General features: G+C 32.7%; 1 protein-coding gene and 1 long non-coding RNA gene across 2 annotated transcripts; one reads left to right on the forward strand and one right to left on the reverse strand.

Moving 5' to 3' along the window:
- The first annotated feature begins 451 nt into the window (after positions 1–451).
- On the forward strand, positions 452–8884 carry LOC111997171 (copper-transporting ATPase RAN1). The gene is made up of 9 exons (XM_024029239.2): positions 452–933; positions 2668–3282; positions 4220–4649; positions 4839–5164; positions 6462–6520; positions 6645–6987; positions 7372–7569; positions 7673–7930; positions 8162–8884. The coding sequence occupies exons 1-9, from the start codon at positions 646–648 to the stop codon at positions 8636–8638; spliced, it is 2994 nt and encodes a 997-aa protein (XP_023885007.1). The 5' UTR covers positions 452–645; the 3' UTR covers positions 8639–8884.
- Positions 8885–19904: 11020 nt separating this feature from the next.
- LOC112015225 (uncharacterized) lies at positions 19905–20356 on the reverse strand. The gene is made up of 3 exons (XR_010625260.1): positions 20309–20356; positions 20139–20198; positions 19905–20052 (listed from the first exon to the last, which is right to left on the reverse strand). It is a non-coding gene; the product is annotated as an uncharacterized LOC112015225 (long non-coding RNA).
- Between the last annotated feature and the right edge of the window lie 1324 nt (positions 20357–21680).

The raw sequence follows: 21680 nt of genomic DNA on the forward strand, positions 1-21680 counted from the left end.
TCCATTACGAAAGTGTCAAAATGACTCAAAATCCACCTTACATGATAATCAAGAATTTCAAAATTAGAATTTTTGTATTATTAGTTGTATTAAGTAAATAACGCACCAGTCACATCACATTCACGTTGTGCAGTACAAAACCAAACCCACCAAAAGGAAACACATAAACCCCCCTAATACTTTGCAAGTACAAAACCCATCTAAAATGATAATCGAGAATTTCAAAATTAGACATTGTATTATTAGAGTAATAAGTGATAACACACCATTCACATCACATTCACATGTGCAGTACAAAACCACCAAAGCCAACACACACAAACCACCCTAATATTTTTGCAAGTACAAACCGCTCTCCCAACAAATATCAAGGGCAAAATAGTAATTTCAACCCCCCTCTTCTCACCTGCCCCCACCATTTTTCTTCAGCAACTTTAGTTAAAAAATTGCTGTCTCAACCATCTCCCTCGGAAACAAAGAAAGTTCCTTTTCCTCTCTTTCTCTCTCACGTATATATCTTTCCTTTCCTTTCCTTTCCTTTCTCTCTCTCATTCTCTTTATATTTCTTCCCCTGTTTTTCCTCTGTTTCTTGCTCTGTTTTCTTCCCCTGTTTTTTTTCTTTGTTCTTTCTACACGCACCTTCCAATGGCGCCGGGTTTAAGGGACCTTCAGCTCACAAGACTCGCCGGCGCCGATGAAGAATCCGGCGACCTGGAGGACGTGCGCCTTCTAGATTCCTACGAGGACACCGGTAGTTTCAATAGAATTGAAGAGGGAATGAGAACAATTCAGGTCAGAGTTACAGGGATGACCTGTGCTGCTTGCTCCAATTCTGTTGAGTCAGCTCTCAATAGCGTTAATGGGGTTCATAGAGCCTCCGTGGCCTTGCTTCAGAACCGGGCTGATGTGGTCTTCGATCCCAATTTGGTCAAGGTTTGTGGTCTTGGTTTTGAATACCCATGTTGTGTTTTGACTTTTTACGTGATTTTTGGTGTGTTTGAATGGTAGTTTGTGGTGAATTGGGAAATGGGTCAGTGTTTTTTTTTGGTGGAAGTTTGAGTTTTTGGAGTTGGTTTTGTTGTTTTGGACTATGGGACCAGGGTTAGTAATGATTGCTTTGTGATTCTCAGGTTGTGTTTAACAGTTTAGGTAATTGTGGGTGTGTTTGAATGTTAGTTTGTGGTGAATTAAGAAATGGGTTAGTGCCTTTTTGAGTTGGTTTTGTTGTTTTGGACTATGGATTAGTAATAGTTGCTGTTTTTGTGATTTGTGCCTAGTTTTGTAATTTGTGAGTTTTTTTTTCTTGGACTATGGGTTAGGTTGGTCCTAGTTGATTGGTTTCTATGACTTCATTTATGTTTTGTTAATTTATATATATATTTTAAACTTGGTTTAATTTGCAATTTCTGCTGAACCAGATCATGTGAGGTGTTTAATTTGGTTCCTTTTTGTGGTTTATGTATCTTCTTGTTGGGATTTTTATTTATTTTATTTTTTACATTATTATTTGGGAGTATATCGTGAATATAATCGGTTAGTCTAAGATTTTGAGTTGAAGCTAAATGCATTTGTTTCGCAATGTAGATCAGCCTTTATAGTTTAGTATATCTGATTCATATATTTATTGTAATGATGCCATTTCTTTTTCTTTAGTAATTATGGACGCTAGAAATTATAACAGGTTAGTTTAATGATAGAGGTTCATTAGTGGAGTACGCTGCATTAATTATTATTATTATTATTTTTTAATTTTAAGTGTATAGTTCCTAAAGTAATTGAACTTAATCAAGTTTTATTCATTGTTCAGATCATGAGCAGGGGTATTTTTATTGGAAATGTGAATCATTATGCTTGAATTTAGGTGTTGATCAGTGATTGTTATTTTTTAACATTTTATTGGATTAACTTTGGGTATTCAAGTAGTCTTTTGTGTCTGAGCCCCTCTCTCTTTTATGGGGTGTGTCTACATGTACCTGAAGGGTGGGTGATTTTTTTATTTGGAGATACAATAATGATTAGAATTAGACTGAAGAGACTGAGTAACCACCGGATGCCCTTTATTGAGTTTATTACTACAATTGATGGTGTTTCCTCTCCCTCTCTCTCTCTCTCTCTCTCTCTCTCTCTCTCTCATACTCTGAATTTTCAATTCAAGGATTCCTGATTTCTTTCATAATTCTTATTTCGCAATGGTACATAACGGTACATGTTTTTATCAGTTGAAAGAGGATAGAAATGTTTGATGCACTATGATTAGATAGTGGGATTACTATTTAAACATAATTTTAAACTTTTTAGCTAGTCTTATTAACTATAAACCTGGCCTATAGCTTAGGTGCCAGACAGCTAGACCAAAGTGGGCAGAAGGCCATTTCTTTATAGAGGCACTTCTGGGTGAGAGAAAAGTAAATAATAGAATGTATCTGTGTTCTACATAAGATGAGATAACTAGCAAAGAATTCAAGTCTTAGGTTTAACATTTTTGGTGTTTCAGTGTCTGTCACTATCAGTTTCTATAGAGTGCCTGGCAACTATTTGAAATCCTTAATTGCCTTCCTGTCTGTGATTGTGTGTGGGGATATCTTGCAAAGTAGTTTATATCTGCCAACTTTGTTCTGTAGACCCCATTAAAGACTCCGAGGCATTTTCTTACTTGTCTTACTTTAGGATGAAGACATTAAGAATGCAATTGAGGATGCGGGCTTTGAGGCGGAGATTCTACCTGAACCCGGTACTTTTGGAACAAAGCCACATGGAGCTCTGGTGGGGCAATTCACAATAGGAGGTATGACATGTGCAGCCTGTGTAAACTCTGTTGAAGGAATTTTGAGAAATCTTCCTGGTGTCAAAAGGGCAGTAGTTGCCTTGGCCACATCACTAGGGGAAGTTGAGTATGATCCCACTGTCATTAGTAAGGATGATATTGTCAATGCAATTGAAGATGCTGGTTTCGAAGGTTCACTTGTACAGAGTAGTGAGCAGGACAAAATCATGCTAGGGGTTGCTGGCATATACACTGAGATGGATGCACAGCTTTTAGAAGGCATACTTATCCAATTGAAAGGAGTGAGACAATTTCGTTTTGACAAAATGACAAGAGAAGTTGAAGTTCTCTTTGATCCTGAAGTTGTCAGTTCTAGATCCTTAGTTGATGGCATTGAGGCAGGAAGCAATGGGCAGTTCAAATTAAATGTAACGAGCCCTTATGCAAGAATGACTTCCAAAGATGTTGAAGAAGCCTCAAAAATGTTTCGGCTTTTCACTTCCAGTTTGTTTCTCAGTGTAAGTATTTTTTTTGCATCTCCATGATTTGGTGTATTGCTCATCTTTCTTCATGCATTTTTTATTTTATTTTTTTGCTTCTTTAAGTTGTGTGTCTTTTGCCTGATCGTCATAAGGCCAAAATAAAACTTAGTCATAGTGTGTAAATGTAAAGCTTAGTTAAGTTGAATTGAACCTTTGTCCTGATCATTTGTTATGCATTTAAATCTCAATGTAAATTTTTTAATAATAGGTATGTTTTGAAAAGCTAAATGAGGTGTGTTGAATGTTTTATACCTTTTATTTGAATTGTAATGCATTAGATTATTACTCTTATCTCCACCCTAGGATTTGGTACTTTGTTTAGTGAAGGGAGATGTAAATCAAGATAAATATACAAGTAAAATTTATTATAAAAATTCATCCTTAGATGTTTTGCAAACCTAACTTTAATTACTTTTTATTTTTTTTAATGTAAAAAAATCAATAATTAGATTGTAATAGAACCTTACAAATGATAAAGGGGATGATATACCTTTAGATGTAAAGGCGTGGGCCCCATCAGATCTGGGCCATATCTTTTTTTTTTAATAAGTAGATCTGGACCATATCTTATAGCATAGTTTCTACATATCTAGTGAATGGTGAGTCTCTTCATTATTTCATACTAAATATGAAAAAGAAAAAAAATAAGTGCAGCTCTTTATCATTTTGAATTTAAATTATTCATAAAATATAGGGATATTAGTTTGCAAAGACAGATATGCACAGACCTTTTTTGGCTTCTATTGGTTAATAGGGAAACAAGGCATCATATATTGACATACTTTATGTTTTTAATTAGAAGAAAATAAACATGTCCACAGAAACTATTTTAAAGCCCATGTAGAAGTCCATCTGACACCGAGTTTCTATTCTGACTTTTTAAATTAATTGTTGGCTCATGCTTTGGCTTCAGATTCCTGTCTTTCTCATAAGGGTAGTTTGTCCTCACATTCCACGGGTGTATACCTTATTGCTGTGGCGATGTGGACCCTTCCAAATGGGGGATTGGTTGAAGTGGTTATTGGTGAGTCTTGTCCAATTTGTTATTGGAAAACGCTTCTACATTGCAGCTGCCAGAGCTCTTCGAAATGGATCAACTAACATGGATGTTTTGGTTGCATTGGGAACTTCAGCCTCTTACTTCTACTCTGTATATGCTCTTCTATATGGTGCAGTCACTGGATTTTGGTCTCCAACATACTTTGAAACAAGTGCCATGCTGATAACATTTGTATTGTTGGGGAAGTATTTGGAGTGTCTTGCCAAGGGGAAAACATCAGATGCCATCAAGAAGTTAGTGGAACTTGCACCGGCAACAGCAGTGTTGCTTTTTACCGACAAAGGTATGCATGTGTATGTGTCTTCCTTCATTTTTTAACAGAGGTAGGTGTGTTGTTCTAATAGAAGCATTGATGTTTTATTGAAATTACCTAAATATTTAGATCTTTTGTAATATATATTTTTATATTGATTCTAAAAATTAATTGAAAAATTGTCAATAACTAACTGGTTTTAATTTTATTGGTTTCTAGGTGGGAAGAGTATTGGAGAAAGGGAAATAGATGCTTTGCTAATTCAACCTGGTGACACTTTAAAAGTTCTTCCTGGAACAAAGGTTCCTGCTGATGGTGTGGTTGTGTGGGGTGCAAGTTATGTTAACGAGAGTATGGTAACTGGTGAATCTGTACCTGTTTTAAAGGAGGTTGATTCATTGGTTATTGGAGGTACAATAAATTTACATGGTGCCCTTCACATAAAAGCTACTAAAGTAGGAGGTGATGCAGTGTTAAGCCAGATAATTAGTTTGGTTGAGACAGCCCAAATGTCAAAAGCTCCTATTCAGAAGTTTGCTGATTTTGTAAGTATTCTGGATGTAGTTTTCTGTAATCTTAGCTTGCTTTTTCAATTTTTATGCTTATGCATTATTTGAATTTTTCTTAATGCTTTGAAAAAAGGAGGATTTCATTTTACTGTTATCTGAAGAAGCAAATTAACTATTTATATGCATAACTAACTGTAAAATGATTTTCATTGTGGCTTGGCAATTGGCTCTGATTGAATTACAAGTAGTTTATGCTATTGAATTACCAGCCCTTTCATTTTTGAACTTCATAATTATATAAAACCCCTTCTCTCTCCCCATAAGATTTTCAAAATGGGCGGTGTCGACTCTTTCCCTTGGTTTTTTGGCTTTTAATAGAGAATATAACTTTGGATAGAATAGAATGGAGGAAAAGAATACATCTGATCGACCCTAACTAATCTATTGAGGATTCATAGCTGGCCCCAAAAATTTGGGATTAAGGCTTGTTGGTGTTGTTGGGTTTCTGCTCTCTTCTACTGGATTACTGTATTTGTGTGGAGGTGAGTTTGTCCGGTCCAAAGTTTGTGTTCGAATGATGGTTAGGATAAATACATTTTACCTGCCCCTATATTCAGTCTGCTGAATGGGGCCTAGAACAGCTCTTAAAACATGGAAGATAAAGGAACAAATAGGACATCTTAGCCTTAACATATTGGAGTTTCTTATATGGCAAGCACTGCAGCATGCTGAAGACAAACTGAAGCCAGTAACAAGGTGCTTTGAGTATCAATGATTCAGTACCCTATTCTTAAGTGGAATGTGATACGTATCTTTCTGTGCAGGACTTTTACTTGATTTGATTGGATAAGATAGTATGATGCCTATTTACCCCAATCAAATTATACCCTTAGATGTAGGAGACAGAGAGAGATTGAGGAACTTAATTTTATGAAGGCTCTCCAATCACTGATATACATGAAATGGAAGAAGAAAAAGAAGAGGAAAGTGATCAAACCAATTTAGGCATGTTAGAGATTAGGCTGTTTTCCTATATATATGAGTCCCGGTTTTTTCCTTATTTTTTTCAGCTTTCAATCCCTGAATTTATAGTTTTAAAATTATAGATTGATTAGGTAATATATAAAGCGTCTGGTTAATGTATGCCCTAAGGGCATACATTAACCATCCATGAAAAACCTATCAAGTCAGTTAGTTACTTTTTCATTTTTCTATAAAAAGTTTCCTAAAATTGTTTACTAACATATGCCCTTAGGGCATACGTTTGTAAAATCCATACATAAATCTTGGTGTCATATAGTGTTCCTATCTTAATTATTCATTGCACATGCAGGTAGCAAGCATATTTGTTCCTACAGTTGTTGCTTTGGCATTGTTAACATTATTGGGTTGGTAAGTTCACAATTCTTTGGGCATGCTACCATGCTTCTCATGGTTATTGAATTTTTCATACGGTTATAATGTTTATGCCTCATTTTTATTAAATTTTTTCTTTTATTGATTTGATTGTCTCTAGGTATATTGGTGGTGCTCTTGGAGCTTACCCAGAACAATGGCTTCCAGAAAAAGGAAATCACTTTGTATTTGCCCTCATGTTTGGAATATCAGTGGTGGTTATTGCATGTCCTTGTGCTCTTGGCTTGGCGACGCCAACTGCTGTCATGGTTGCAACAGGGGTTGGGGCTAATAATGGTGTGCTGATAAAAGGAGGAGATGCTTTGGAAAGGGCTCAAAAGATTAAGTATGTGATATTTGATAAAACAGGCACCCTAACCCAGGGAAAAGCCACAGTTACAACAGCAAAAGTTTTTACAGGAATGGATCGTGGAGAATTTCTTAGATTGGTGGCCTCTGCAGAGGTGACTTCCAATTCCCTACTAGTTTTCCATTTTTTACTCAAAAACTCAGCTTTGTGTTTTTAGATTTTCCCAATTCTTGGCTCTGAATTATGGTGCCAGAGAAAGTTCCCAAGAAGACCTCATAATATGACAACAATAAAATAAAAAATTCTTGCCGGAAACTTGCTTTTTATGTATGTTATTCTGACATTCTACACATGTGACATATATGGTAGCAGAGGACATACAAACGATTGAGTTTTCATTTTCTCCTTCTTCACCTAACATGATTTGTTCCCTTCTTTTGGGGTGGTGTGGGGTGATGAAACTTCTATATATATATATATAGTAAGCAACGGAATAGTAGCATGACTTTTTATTCTTTATTTTTATTCCCTGGCTTAGGCTAGCAGTGAACACCCATTGGCAAAAGCAATAATGGAATATGCACGCCATTTTCATTTCTTTGATGAACCTTCTGCAACCAAGGATTCTCCAAAACATAACAAAGAGACAAATTCCGGATGGCTTTTTGATGTCTTGGAATTCTCTGCTCTGCCAGGAAAAGGTGTCCAGTGCTTTATAGATGGAAAACTTCTTTTGGTGAGTTTCCTTTACATTGAGATATGTAAATGTCAATTCATTCTTTAAGATGTGCTTCATTACTTTTTGTGATTGCTTACTGGAATTAACGTATTGTGAACAGGTTGGTAATCGGAAACTGATGACTGAAAGTGGAATCACTATTCCAACCCATGTTGAGGATTTTTTAGTAGAGCTTGAAGAAAGTGCCAAGACCGGCATACTTGTTGCATATGACTATAGCTTAATTGGTGTTTTGGGAGTTGCAGATCCACTAAAGAGAGAAGCTGCTGTGGTTGTAGAGGGCCTTAAGAAAATGAATGTCATGCCGGTCATGGTTACAGGGGACAATTGGAGAACAGCTAGGGCTGTTGCTAGGGAGGTTCGTATATAACTTTTATGTGTTATTCTGTTAAAGCCTGGATTTTAGCATTACGAAACTCAAAATTCTTTGAGTTCTGATATTTAGGCAACTATTATATTACTTTTCTAGGATCTGAGAGTTCGGTTCTTACCCCTATAATATCAATAATGTTGTAACAAAACTTAAAAGTTTTTCATCTAAAATTCTATAATCTCTGAGTTCTGAAAAATAAATAATGATGCTGGGCAGGTTGGGATTCAAGATGTAATGGCAGAGGTAATGCCAGCGGGAAAAGCTGATGTTGTCCGATCATTCCAAAAAGATGGGAGCGTAGTTGCAATGGTGGGTGATGGAATCAATGACTCCCCCGCACTAGCTGCTTCTGATGTTGGTATGGCAATTGGCGCTGGGACAGATATTGCAATTGAAGCTGCTGATTATGTATTGATGAGAAATAACTTGGAAGATGTAATCACAGCCATTGATCTCTCAAGGAAGACCTTTGCACGTATACGATTGAATTATGTGTTTGCCATGGCCTACAATGTGGTTGCAATCCCCATAGCTGCTGGGGTTTTATATCCTTCTCTAGGGATCATGTTACCACCATGGGCAGCCGGTGCATGTATGGCTCTCTCATCTGTAAGTGTAGTATGCTCTTCTTTGCTTCTTAGGAGATACAAAAAACCTAGACTTACAACCATACTAGAAATAACTGTAGAGTAGAAAGAGAACTGAAAAACTTTAGGTTACGGCTTTGAATTGAGATAAGATGGCGGTTCCATTAAAGTTTGATATCCCAATTTTGTATATTTCCGTTTCTCTTACACTGAGGGTGTAAGTTTGGCACCCCAATTCAATGTAAGTTCCCTTGTATAATAATGTCCTTAATGCTTTTTCTTTTTTAATTTCTATTTTTTCCCCACTTTGTTATGATATTTTTATTCAATGAAAATGATTATGTTTGCTCTCTCTCTCTCTCTCTCTTTGTGATTGTGGGGTTGTGTGCATACATGTTTCAGTGTTTGTGTGCACTAGGCACACTTGCATTTCATGTGAATTTACATGAGGGAAGAGAAGGTATTTTATGTATGGGACATATGGATTCTCCCTCTCACAGCATGTGTCCCATGCAATGTGGAGTCCATACGATGTGAGAGAGTGAATGTATATATCTAATGTGTGAAATAATTATTTGAGAAAATGTTTGTTTGTTGTGTACCATATATAAATTGTGAAAAAGTTCTCTAAATTGCGGGTGTCAATATATGCAGCTATATGCACAATTAAAGAATTGTATTTTTCATTTGAAAAATAAAAAGAGTTGTATTTTCATTTGAGGCAAAATAAGGAAACTTCTAAACCTTTTCATGGGATACTTTTAATTTTCTGTTTGTGTTTGTTCTTTAAGGCTTAGGCTGTGTTTGAATCGGGTGAAATGCATTTCCGGAAATGCTTTTCAGTATTTTCCGGTGTTTGGTTGCGCACGAAAATGCCATTTTTCGGAAATTAATTTCCGTTGACCAATGGTCAAGGCTGAAAATCGTTTCAGCTTTCATTTTCACTTCAAATACAATTTTCCGGAAAAGAGAAACAGAGCACGAAGAGAGAGAGAGAGAGACCCAGACCAAGCTCGCCGGAGAGCCTAGCTTCACGATCGCCACGACCCAGACCCAGCTCGCCGGAGAGCCAAACGTCACGATCGCCACGACCCAGACCAAGCTCGCCGGAGAGCCCAGCTTCACGATCGCCACGACCCAAACCCAGCTCGCCAGAGAGCCAAACGTCACGATCGCCACGACCTAGACCCAGCTCGCCGGAGAGCCCAGCTTCACGATCGCCACGACCCAGACCCAGCTCGCCGGCGAACCCATCTTCACGATCGCCACGACCCACCGATGTTCGAACCAGAGTCGGCGACCCACGAACCCAAAGCCCAAACCGATGTTCGACCCAGACCCATCTCAGTTTTGTTTTTTAAACTCGCCGGAATCAATTTGTTGCTGTTGTTGTTGTTGTGTTGCCGGAATCAATTTTTTTTGTTGTTGTTGTTGTTGCTGTGTTGTTGTTGTTGCTGTTGTTCTTGTTGTTGTGTTGCTGGAATCAAATTTTTGTTGTTGTTGTTGTTGTTGCTGTGTTGTTGTTGTTGTTGCTGTTGTTGTTATTGTGTTGCCGGAATCGATTTTTTTTGTTGTTGTTGTTGTTGTTGTGTTGTTGTGGTGGCCGGAATCAATTTTTTGTTGTTGTTGTTGTGTTGTTGTTGCCGGAAAATAGCATTTTCCTAACGGAACCAAACACATGAAATTATTTTCCATAACAATTTTCATAATACAACCAAACACTTAAAAATATTTTCCTTTTCCGGAAAATAGCATTTCCGGAAAATAGGTATTTTCTGAAAAATATTTTACGGGAGCCAAACGGACCCTTAGTTTGTTTTGACTGAAAATACTTTCTCAATTTTCGGGTGTTTGGTCCGACTAAAATAATGGCCAACCTTATAGAAATGGTGAAGATACCTTTTAATTCTTTGTTTGTGTTTGTTAAGGCTTTGTGTTTTGACTGAAAATATTTTCCCCATTTTTGGGTGTTTGGTCCGACTGAAAAATAATGGTCAATTTGAAAAATAACTCCCTTTGAGACTTAATTACATAAATTAATTTTTTTTTACATATGTTCTCTGTAAGACAAAGTTTGAAAAATATTCCAATCCCTCACTTTTTCACCCCACCCCACCCCACCCCACCCATCACTACCATAAACTAGTTGTGACCGCTGTTGCCACCACTGCAATTATTGTCGCCTCCACTGCAACCATTGGCACCACAAACCTCTCTCTCTCTCTAACCCACCCACCTGCCTAAACAATCCCGACCATCACCTTGGCAATCACAACCCACCCAACCCCTTGCAAGTTCAAATTTTGTGTTAGAGATGATTTTTTTTTTTTTTCATACAAGCCAAACACTTGAAAATGTTTTCCCTTTGCAAGTTTAAATTTTGTGTTGCGATGATTTCTTTTTTCATACAAGCCAAACACTTAAAATGTTTTCCAGTGCATTTTCAAAAATATAACTAAACACTTGAAAATATTTTCTTTGTAATTATAATATTTTTACCTAAAAATATTTTATAATCAGGAAATCATTTTTAGTTGAAACAAACGAAACCTTAGGCATTATGTAACTAAAAATTAGGTTAAACTGAACATCTTTATGTAACTGAAAATCAACAAAAGGCTTTTTGAAACCACTGTACCTCCACTTGCAGCAAATCTCTCTTTAAATAGGTTAAACTGAAAGTTTCTCTTTATTTCTCGTGTAATGGAGTCAAGCCAAGAAGAAGCTGACCTTGAGATAATCCAGAACCCAATGGAGCTATTAATAACAAGGTTGGCTTGACCAATTTAAAGTCTATATTGTTGAATGAATCAACTTTAAAAGTTAATTGGCACTCCTAGCCAAAGCCAAGTTTTGATTCTCGTTTCACTTGTATGCATGCATGCTTAAAATTTCAATCTCTTTTTTGAATAAAAAAATTTTAAGGCATGTATGGAAAAACCACAGTTGGTTCAACCTTAAGGGAAGTTTTACAAACTACTGTTTGCATGTAAACAAGCTAAGCCAAGCCAAACTTAGTATTAAAAGCTCATAATTTTATTTATTTTACTTGAAACAAAAGATTATATGTTAAGCTTTATTCATTTTTTGGTGAACAAATGCAAATTTCTTTTTGATAAATTAAAATGATGAGGAGGAGACTAGTGTGACTTCCTTACTTAGTTGAAATCATAGAAACTCGAACATGTTAATGAACTACTTAATTAACTTATTTTTTTCTCTTATATATAATAAATATCATGACTAAAATATTTAGCCATTTACAAATCTATGCTAATAATCAATAACAAAATTATAGTTGAAAATATATTATTTAAATGAATTAGATAATATGATTTTCACTTATGAATTTATAAAAATTAGATTAACCAACCTTGTATTGGTATTAGCTAACCTTGTATTTGTTATAGCTTCAAAAAAAAAAAAAAAAAAAAAAAAATCTTGTATAGTTACAAATTATAAAAAAAAAAAAAAAAAAAAAAAAAAAAAAAAAAAAAAAAAAAAATTCTTGTATTGTTACAAATTATATATAATTTTTACTATAAAATTGACTATTTATATTCTCAATAAATTATAAACATTAATTTGACATTTTATTAATTTATTTACAAACTTATAAAACCCAATATAAAGTCCATATAATATAAGTATACTTTTATACATATATACATATTCTCTCCGAATTAAATTGTTAGACCTTTATTTATTCATTTTTTTTATTTTTTTTAATAGAATGTTAGGCCTCTATTTTATTTTGAGATGTCTTAAAATGAAACCCTCTTTGGAAAGTCAATAAATAAATTTCTTAACATACCATTTACTTTATTTAAAAATTCAATATCCATCTTTTACTAAAATTTAAAGGGTCATGCTAATGGGTGCCCTTAGGGCAATGCTTAACAATTTATTTTAAGAAAGTTTTGACATCACTTTTATGATAAATGAAAAAAGCTGTTAAAATAGTAATTATCTTTTTTTCCCTTAAAAATCTTTTTTAAATGGATTGTTAACCACTATCTTAAGGGCATCTGTTATCATTTCTCAAATTTAAATTAGAGAGGGTGGTTTTGGAAAATTGAACCTGTTTATGTAAAATACAATATATTAAATAATGTTCTTTTAAAAAATCAAGTTTTCACATTAATATATCTGAGTTTGACTCAATTAATAGTTGAGTCAAAACTTAGGCTTGGACTTAACTCACACTACTGGTTCAAGGCCTAGGCAACTTAGGCCCCCACTTGTCCCAATTTGTTAAAGAAGGTTTTAAGGCTCCATTAAAGAAACAAAAGGTCTTGAAATTGTTTTAAAAAATGCAAAAATTGTAGAATGATAATTTTTTTTTAAAGAAAAAAAAACATGTGGGTTTTGCATTCTTTTCTCATCTTTAAGTAGGTTCAAAAATATTGAGCTAATAGATATTCAACACAATTAAAACTCTAAATTATTTCACAAAAGAAAAAAATTGTTATGAATGTGTCAAATAAAAATAATCATTGACAATCAAATTTCCTAACAACTTGTAAAAGAGATATTAATAAACCTAAATACAAAAATATATTAGTAATTTTCTCTTAAAAACCAAGAAGAATGGTTTTTAACTAATAAGTTGAATAGATTATTTTAATATAATATTTAAATATTAAATAATTCATTAAAATTTATTGCCTTAAGCTCCAAAATGTACTGAGTAAATTTGTTGACTTATTTTTTAAATAAAAATTCAAAAAAAAAAAACTTTTTCCTTAATTGAACCTGAGCTATTATAAATGGTACAGACAATATATTTTTTTTTTTTGAAAATTTTTTTATATTCACTTTATTGTTCTGTGGTTAATTTCTAGAACCAGCATCCAATTTCATATTGTTCTATATATGAAAAATATCATTTTTTTTCCCCAAGTTTCTTGTGGTATACAAATATTTTACCCTTGGCATTTGCAGTTAAAATTTCAATTTTCATGTACTTCTAAGAAACAAACAATTGTTTTCCTCAAAAAAAGATGTACTTCTAGACATAGTTCTCAGAACCGGACCGGACCGGGAGGTCGGACCGTGAAAACCGTGAACCGTGATGAAAACCGGTTTTTTAAGCATAAAGAACCGGGCATATGTGGCAATTCCGTGAACCCCTAAAACCGGGGTTGGAAATTGAGACCTAACAGGTTGTTTTTATGTAAACTTGAGCATTTTGTTCGTTTGTGTTTTGTCACGGATTGCCAAAGGGGGAGTTTGTTAGGTTCTAAGGTATTAGGAACTAATGTATTAGAACTTCAATTTGTAATGTTAGAAAACCATGATCAAAACGTTTTAGTCTTGTTTAGACTTGCTCAAAGTATATGTTTCTATGTAAAGTTGGAATCGAGTTACTGTAGGATTTATTGTGTAAATCTGCCTGGCTCGATTGATCGAAAATTAGGCTCAATCGATCGAAACTTGTGCAGATTGTTTTTCTGCAAAATTTTCCAACTCAGCCCAAGCCCATTTGACATGTAGGGTTTTATATTTTGTCTTAAGTATAAAAGGGAAAACACTAGCCATGTTTTGTGGTGGCTCTTTATTCTGTGTGTGTGACTCTTCTATGAGATCTAGAGGTGTTTACCTTCACATATACTTAGGGTTATCAAAAATCAAGACTATGTCAAGAACTTAGTGATCATTCAGTTGCAGATTCAAAAGCTTAAAGATACATAAGTGGGAGTGCTTGTACTTGCTAGGAATTCAAGAAAGAAGTAGTCCGTGGACTCAGAGCTGCCATGTGGTTGTGGTAGTAAGTTTCCTACTCAAGGTAGCAGTAGAATGTTAGTGGTATAAGTCGCTATTGTGTAAACTTCAATTCTTTCATAGTGAATTCAATTTACCTTGAGGATAGTTAGGTTAAATCCTCCCCAGGTTTTTTACCCGTTTGGTTTTCCTGGGTCATCATATCTTTGTGTTCTTTATTTTTCGAACTTTACATTGATATCATATATTTGTGTTAACCTAGATCTGATAATTTTACTAAGTAATAATTTGGATAATTAACTAGGTTAATCTAGTTGTGTTTTAAGGGGTCTAAAAACATACAACTTTGAAAGATTATCTAAATTTTCTTTATGTTAATCATTTATCATTGTTTACAGTTGTCCATCATTGACTCAATACCATCAACTAGTAGCCTAGTACCTATTGGGCATTATCGGCATATTTGTTCTTTCACGCTACTTGCTCAAGAAAAGTTTGGGAAAAGAAAAGTGAGGAAATAAAATGAAATGAAAGATAAATAAATAAATAAAAACTCCAGGATAATTAGATATCTATAATTATCTCATATGTTTGTGTAAAATATTTAAATTTCAAGTTTATGTTTTAAAATTATATGAAAAACACAAGTTTGTTGTTGAAACTAAATATATTAAACAAACTAGTATTATGCCCATGCAATGCATGACTTAATCAAAATTCATATGCAAATAATTTTTTTATTAATTTGCTTAAAATTAAATAATAAAAATATTTTACTTTTAAGTTATATAATGAATGCATATTGTATTAGACTAAGGTATCATAAAATGTGTATATAAAATGATTTTGAATAATACATTGAACTTTAAAGATAAAAGGATTTTGAATAATACATTGAACTTTAAGACTCAATTAATCATGTATATTTAATTGGAAAAATCTTGAATTTAATAATAAAAAGCTACCCAAAACAATAATTGAAATCATGATTAGGTGGAAACCTCAATTCAATAATTAAGAACAATCTAAATTACTAAACATTTTAAAATTTGAAGTAAAAAGAATCACATGAGAATTTAATTTTTGTTCTTGAAAGCATGGGAGAGACACTGAAACTCGAGTGAGTTTCACCCAACTAAAAAAATTAAAAACACACACACACATCAAGTTTAAGTCCCATGCATTGCATGGGTTTTGAGTATAAACTCAAAGAAAGTATAATTTTATTTTTTTAAAAAAAACTAAATGAATTATTATTATATAATTGAAAGTAAAAATCACGCTACAAGTGTGAATATGCATGAAAAAAAAAGTTTGAATTCAAAATTTATTACAGAAAAAGAGGGAGTGTAGTCTTACCCCTGTCAGGCTAATTCTTGTTATAATCCCTTTGTTTTGTGGGGAGAGAGAGAAACGCTTCTTTTTGTGGGGGGGGGGGGGGGGGGGGGGGGGGGTTAGGGGAAGTCATTGTATACTATATAATAGCAAATATATTAGTCTTTGGAAGTGGTATCTCATAGGAATTAGTATTTCAATTGTGGGTTTTTTATTTTTATTTTTATTTTTATTACAAGATAGAAATTCTACTCTACCTAATCTAAGTGTATATGTGTTGAAACTCTCTTGGAAACTTGAATCTCAACCCTTGCCCCCACACCACACAAACACTTTATTGTGAAATGACCACGCACCAAGGGTGCGCGGTGGTATTTCAATTATGGGTTTTGGTAGTTAGAAGTTAGCACATAGTAGTTAATAATTAGCAAATTACTTGAATTTAAGTACGTATGTGAGAAGTTTTTATTAATTTTTTTGAAGTTAAAGAAAAATAGCTTAAACAAAATGAAAAAAAATAATAATGAAGAAAGAATGCATACTTGCATTGTCATGAGATTTAGGCATTCACATATTGGAGTAAACTTCACTCCAAAAATGATATATATATATATATAAGGTAAGTTTTATTTGATATAGAATTTAAATCCTATTGGAATTAAGATTTCTAATCAATGAGTTTGTTCTATCTCAATATTCCATAAAAAGTGGAATAAAAAAAGTCATATGAATAGAAAGAAAAAAGAAACTTTTTTTATGGAAAAAAAAGGAAATGTTGATATAGAAGTTGATACTTTTTATCTTTATGAGAAGGAAGAGAAGGTGTTTACTTTAAACTCAAATGTTTATTACATTATTTCATTTTTTTTTTTTTTACTTTATCCAAAACATTTTTGAACAAATAACTTGCTATCTTTCGTTTTTTATGGAATACAAACCAATAACGTTGCTGTTTTTTTTTTTTTTTTTTTTTTTCTTATGACTGTGTAGTATATAATTTAAGTAAAAATAAATTAATAATAAAAGGATTAGATGAGGAATTTGATTGTNCGTTGTAGTTTTTTTTTTTTTTTTTCTTATGATTGTGTAATAATATAATTTAAGTAAAAATAAATTAATAATAAAAGGATTAGATGAGGAATTTGGATTGTAATCAAATTAAGATTTTTATTAACTTAGAAATTATAGGAGAAGAAGATAAAAACAAAAAAAATAATATATATAAATATATATATATATATATTTTTATATATTTTAAAAGACTAAAAATATTTTTGCAATTTGGTGCACCACTTCTGCAACTACGGCTTCTAAACCTACTATCTCTAAGAGGATTCTCCTCTTTGGATTGGACTTTTATGTGGTTCAAAAATACTCTTAGACCCTACTTTAACAAGAAAAAACTTGGGACAACCAGGTAAAAATATATTTCCAACTCCACTTAAAATGCCTACAAAATAGGACACTCTCCTACTAATCCATGTTTTTTTTTAAAAAACTTATCCAAAATTTAAAATTAAAAATTAAAAAAAACTTCTAAAAATTGGATGAATGGAAAATTATGACATAGACCAAAAAAAAAAGAAAAAGAAAAAAAAAAAAAAAGGATACTAGACCCATATCTTCAAAAAAATTCAAAATTGAAAAAAGAAAAATAATGACACTAGATCAAAAAAAAAAAAAATCATTGCACATGCAAAACTTGTGTGATGAGGCTAGTATAGTATATGATATAAAATTTGGCTTATATGTTAAAAATGAATAAAATGTGTAATTCAATTGTAAAACGTTATTTAGTGGTATAACATAATAATATTAATAACCTTTCCCCCCATTTTTTGTAAGATAAATATCCTAAACCACTAACCACACACACATATATCTATATTTTTTTTAGAATGAAAACATAATATATATTCATGGAAAAAATAGAATAAAAATTTTATTTTTGGCTTTTTTAATGGCCATTATAGTTCATCCGGGTCTATAGCAATGATTTTGGGTGTTCTAGATATTGTCGTTATAGGTTTGGTTTTTGTAGTGTAGATTCTCTTTTGCATTCATTACAAAGGTTTCAAACAGGTCTTACCTATATTGAGAAGTAGCTAAAAATAAAAAAACAATTATTCTTTAAATTAAAAATGGCTTGACTTCTCATGCTCTTTAACATGCTTTAATATTGGTCCAATCAGGTTAATCGTTGAAATGGTTAGAGAAAGTGGCAATGGCTTATATGTTAAAAAGAATAAAATCTGTTATTAAATGGTAAAATGTTATTTGGTTGTCCAAACATAATATATATTCGTGGACAAATTGGAATAAAAATTTATTTTTGGCTTTGTTAATGGCCATTATACATTATGGTCCAAACAGGTCTACAGCAATGATTTTGGGTGTTTTAGATATCATCGCTATAGGTCTAGTTTTTGTAGTGTTGGTGCTCTTGTGCATTCGTTAAGGAGGTTTCAAACGAGTCCTACCTATATTGGGAAGTGGCTAAAACTAATAGACAAATGTTCTTTAAATTAAAAATGGCTTGACTTCTCATGCTCTTTAGCATTCTTTTAGTCTAATTGGGTTACTAAGGCAGATACCATGACCAACGAACCAAGCAAGCTTCTTGTGAGCTAATATGAAGTATTATAAAATTTATATCAGATTTACATGATTTATAGTTTCTAAACTTCTATATCACCTCTCTCTCAATATATTAAATATTAATAAACTTGTTTTCATTACTAAATTCACTTGTGATTTAAGAATAATACCTTTGCTTAGGAATTTACTATTTATGAGTTTTTTTTAAGTGATTTTTATTTGATCAAAATGATTTTTACTTGAATGATTATTATACATATTTTTTTTCCTGCTTATTTATGCTGTACTATTTTTTATGACTGTCGATACTGTATTTTGTCTGGCCCCAATTAATGCATCAAAACAATGATAAAAATTCAAAAAAAAAAAAATCATGATTTTTAAAGCCAAAAAGGGGCAATAAATAATTGCAACATGATCAGATGGTGAATTAAAAAATTGTAACAATTAAATCCCTTTTGATAAGATTTAAGACCAATTAACTTCCACTATATTAAATTTCATAATTTCAAGATTTTACTACTCCACATAATAACTTTTTATTTTCATTTATTGAATCAAAGAGTTTCATATTACATATGACTTGTTGGTACATTTGGTGTGACATGAAGAGAATAAGAAAAATAAGTATCCTCTTCTTATTTTTCATTTTTTCTCCTTAAATGTGAAACAATAATCTAAATGATCATGGACAATTGGGGTTTCTACCAGGACCACCATAATAAAAGTTGTTTATAAAATTTGTGACATTATAGCAATTTGGTTTCCTAGCGATAATGGCACTATAATTGGGAAACCTGAGAACGTTTGAACCATCAACCATTTGGAGATTTGTGAAGTAACTAGCCTTACTGAATCCTTCTTCAGGGAAATGACCGCTGCCCATTTGTGTTGTGGTGTGCTCCCCATTTTTTTTGTAGGTTTGTCACCTCTCCTCCCCATTGGATCTCTAAAGCGCTTTCAGACAAGGATACAAATAGGGAGGCAGGCCAATGTCCCATTAGATACTTTTTCCCTACTTGCAACCACCAGTCTCCCCTCCTTTGATGTCCTACCTCATTGTACATGCCATGCAAATCAATTTGTAATATTTTGAATGATAAATGAAGGTATGAAGGTAAAATATTCTTTCACTTATTTATGTGCACACACATGCCTGTAATTGATGCGACAATATACATATTTAAAAAAAAAAGAAAAAAGAAGATATCTATATTTAAAACATAAAAATAAATGTGAAAAAATGAATGTAAAAAGTATAAGTGAAAGAATAAAAACCAACTATATGCGAGAGAATAAAAACCTATCAGTAAAGCATTATATTTTTGGTGTAATATATATATTTCTATTGAAAGAGAAAAAAAAAAAAAGAATCTTTTTTTGTGCAGATCGAACGACTTGACTTAAATTTGCGGTCTTAAAAAATAAGTCAGGTTAAAATTAATTGAGTATAGAAAAACTTGAGAATTTAAATTTAAAAAGTTGTATGTAATAATAAATAAACCGAGAAATAAGAATTTCAAACATAAACTGTTACGAATAAAACCAGAAAAATATAATAGGGTTTGGGCCTTGAGCCATATCTGTAACATTTGTTACTATGAATTTTTTTTTTTTTATTATTATAGAAAAACTACATATGATATGATCATATATATGTATCCAAAAATTAGAAGTATTTGATAAAGTAATTAAATTGAAATATTTTACTACCTTCTAGACAAGGAAGTGGAGTTCATATTGGGAACCAGCATAGACCGAAATAGGGTTGAGGCTTCCACCCAGCGCAATTTCCTTGTTGTTTTGAACAAAGCCAGGTGAGCACAATAGATTGTAGCATCCCCTAGTTTGATTTGTATCTTTCTGCAAGAATGAATAAAAGACTATTTTTTGAAAACCAGTAAAAAGAAACAATAATGGTGGGGAAGTAAAAAAATTAAAACCCGTACATTAGTATAGAAAAAAGCGAAGAGTCTAGAGTTGTAATCTCCATATACATTATAGTTGACCTGTTATTACACACAAGTAATTTTTGTAAAAATGAAAATTATTAGTAATTCAATGTTTTGCAAGGGCCTAAAAGAAAAAAAGTGATGATGAAATTAAATAATAAATATACCATCCAGCCAGCTTCAATGCTATTAAGCTCTGCAGGAGCATTACCACCTAGGATCAAGAGTTGAGATATGCTGAACTCAACTTGTTCCTGGACTTGGGGTTTCCAAGCGTTTATGGTTGCCTTAGTTCCATAATACTTATCTCCTGTCACAAAAACTATTGCATTCTAGAAACTCAACCAAAAAAACATGAAGGTTGTGAGTGTCGACTTCTTGAGTCCTTAATTAGTGGTAGTAGTACAAACCTATTAAGTAGTACCTCATGGAAAGCAGTTCTATTGGTGTCCGTGGTATCAAACTGAGGGTATTTGTTCCTTCCATAATTTGCTACAGAGCTTGCCTTAATAAATCTACTTCTTTAGTTCTTCTGATGGGAATAGTTTCTTCAGGACACCTTCCTTTTAAGTGCCATAGTTGAGTAATTTCGGACTCGGACTTTGAAGAGACGTCGTCGAATGAAAGCCCTTCTGGGTGAAAACTTGGTCTCATCTAAGGCATATATGCGCAAACCCAACCCCATACCATACCATACATACAATAGGGATCAAATTATTAGCGGTTCCAAATAATCAATTACTTAATTAAACTAGCTAGACACCTGAATTGTATGATTCCTGAAGACAGGATGATTAAAAGCTGGTTGGTTTTTGATATGTACGCAGTCGATTATATCTCCATCTGGGCTCTGTATCAGATACATTTTCTCATCACACATAGATAGATTTCAGTTTAAGATCATAAAAGTAGTAAATGGGAGTCATGAAGACACCGCAACACACAAAAGAGAATGATTATTTTAGGACTAAAGCTGAAAATACTATATAGAACACAGGCTTTGCTTACTCCAAAGAAGAGAAAATAAAAGGAGAGAGAGAGAGAGCTAAAAAGAACAGAAAAAGAAGGTGGGAATATATAAAAGGACAAAGTTTAGCTACAAAATTGGTTGTAGCCTAAGGCAACAACTTCCTTTAAAAAAATTAATATTGCTACATATTTTAAAAATCTAATTGTTAGATGTGTGTTCTTTAAATTCTTAACACATATGTCAAATTCAAGAATTCTCAATGAACAAACTCAAATTCTCAAATTTTAATAAAAAATCAAACCTGAATCAAACCAGAATTTCTTATACCCAAACTCAAAATTCTCAACAACTCAAGCTTAATTCTCAAATTTCAATCAAAACCTAACCATGAATCAAACCATAAATTCTCATACCCTAACTCAAACTTCTCAACAAGTTAAACACAATTCTCAAATTCAATAATATACAAATCAAATTTATCAACCATAAATCACACACAACAAATTACCAACAATTATTATTATTTTTTTAAAAAGAGGAAGAGCAATTAAGATCTAAGAGAACCCATG

Source organism: Quercus suber, unplaced genomic scaffold (assembly GCF_002906115.3).
Source record: "Quercus suber isolate HL8 unplaced genomic scaffold, Cork oak 2.0 scaffold_21, whole genome shotgun sequence".
Taxonomy (NCBI): Eukaryota; Viridiplantae; Streptophyta; class Magnoliopsida; order Fagales; family Fagaceae; genus Quercus; species Quercus suber.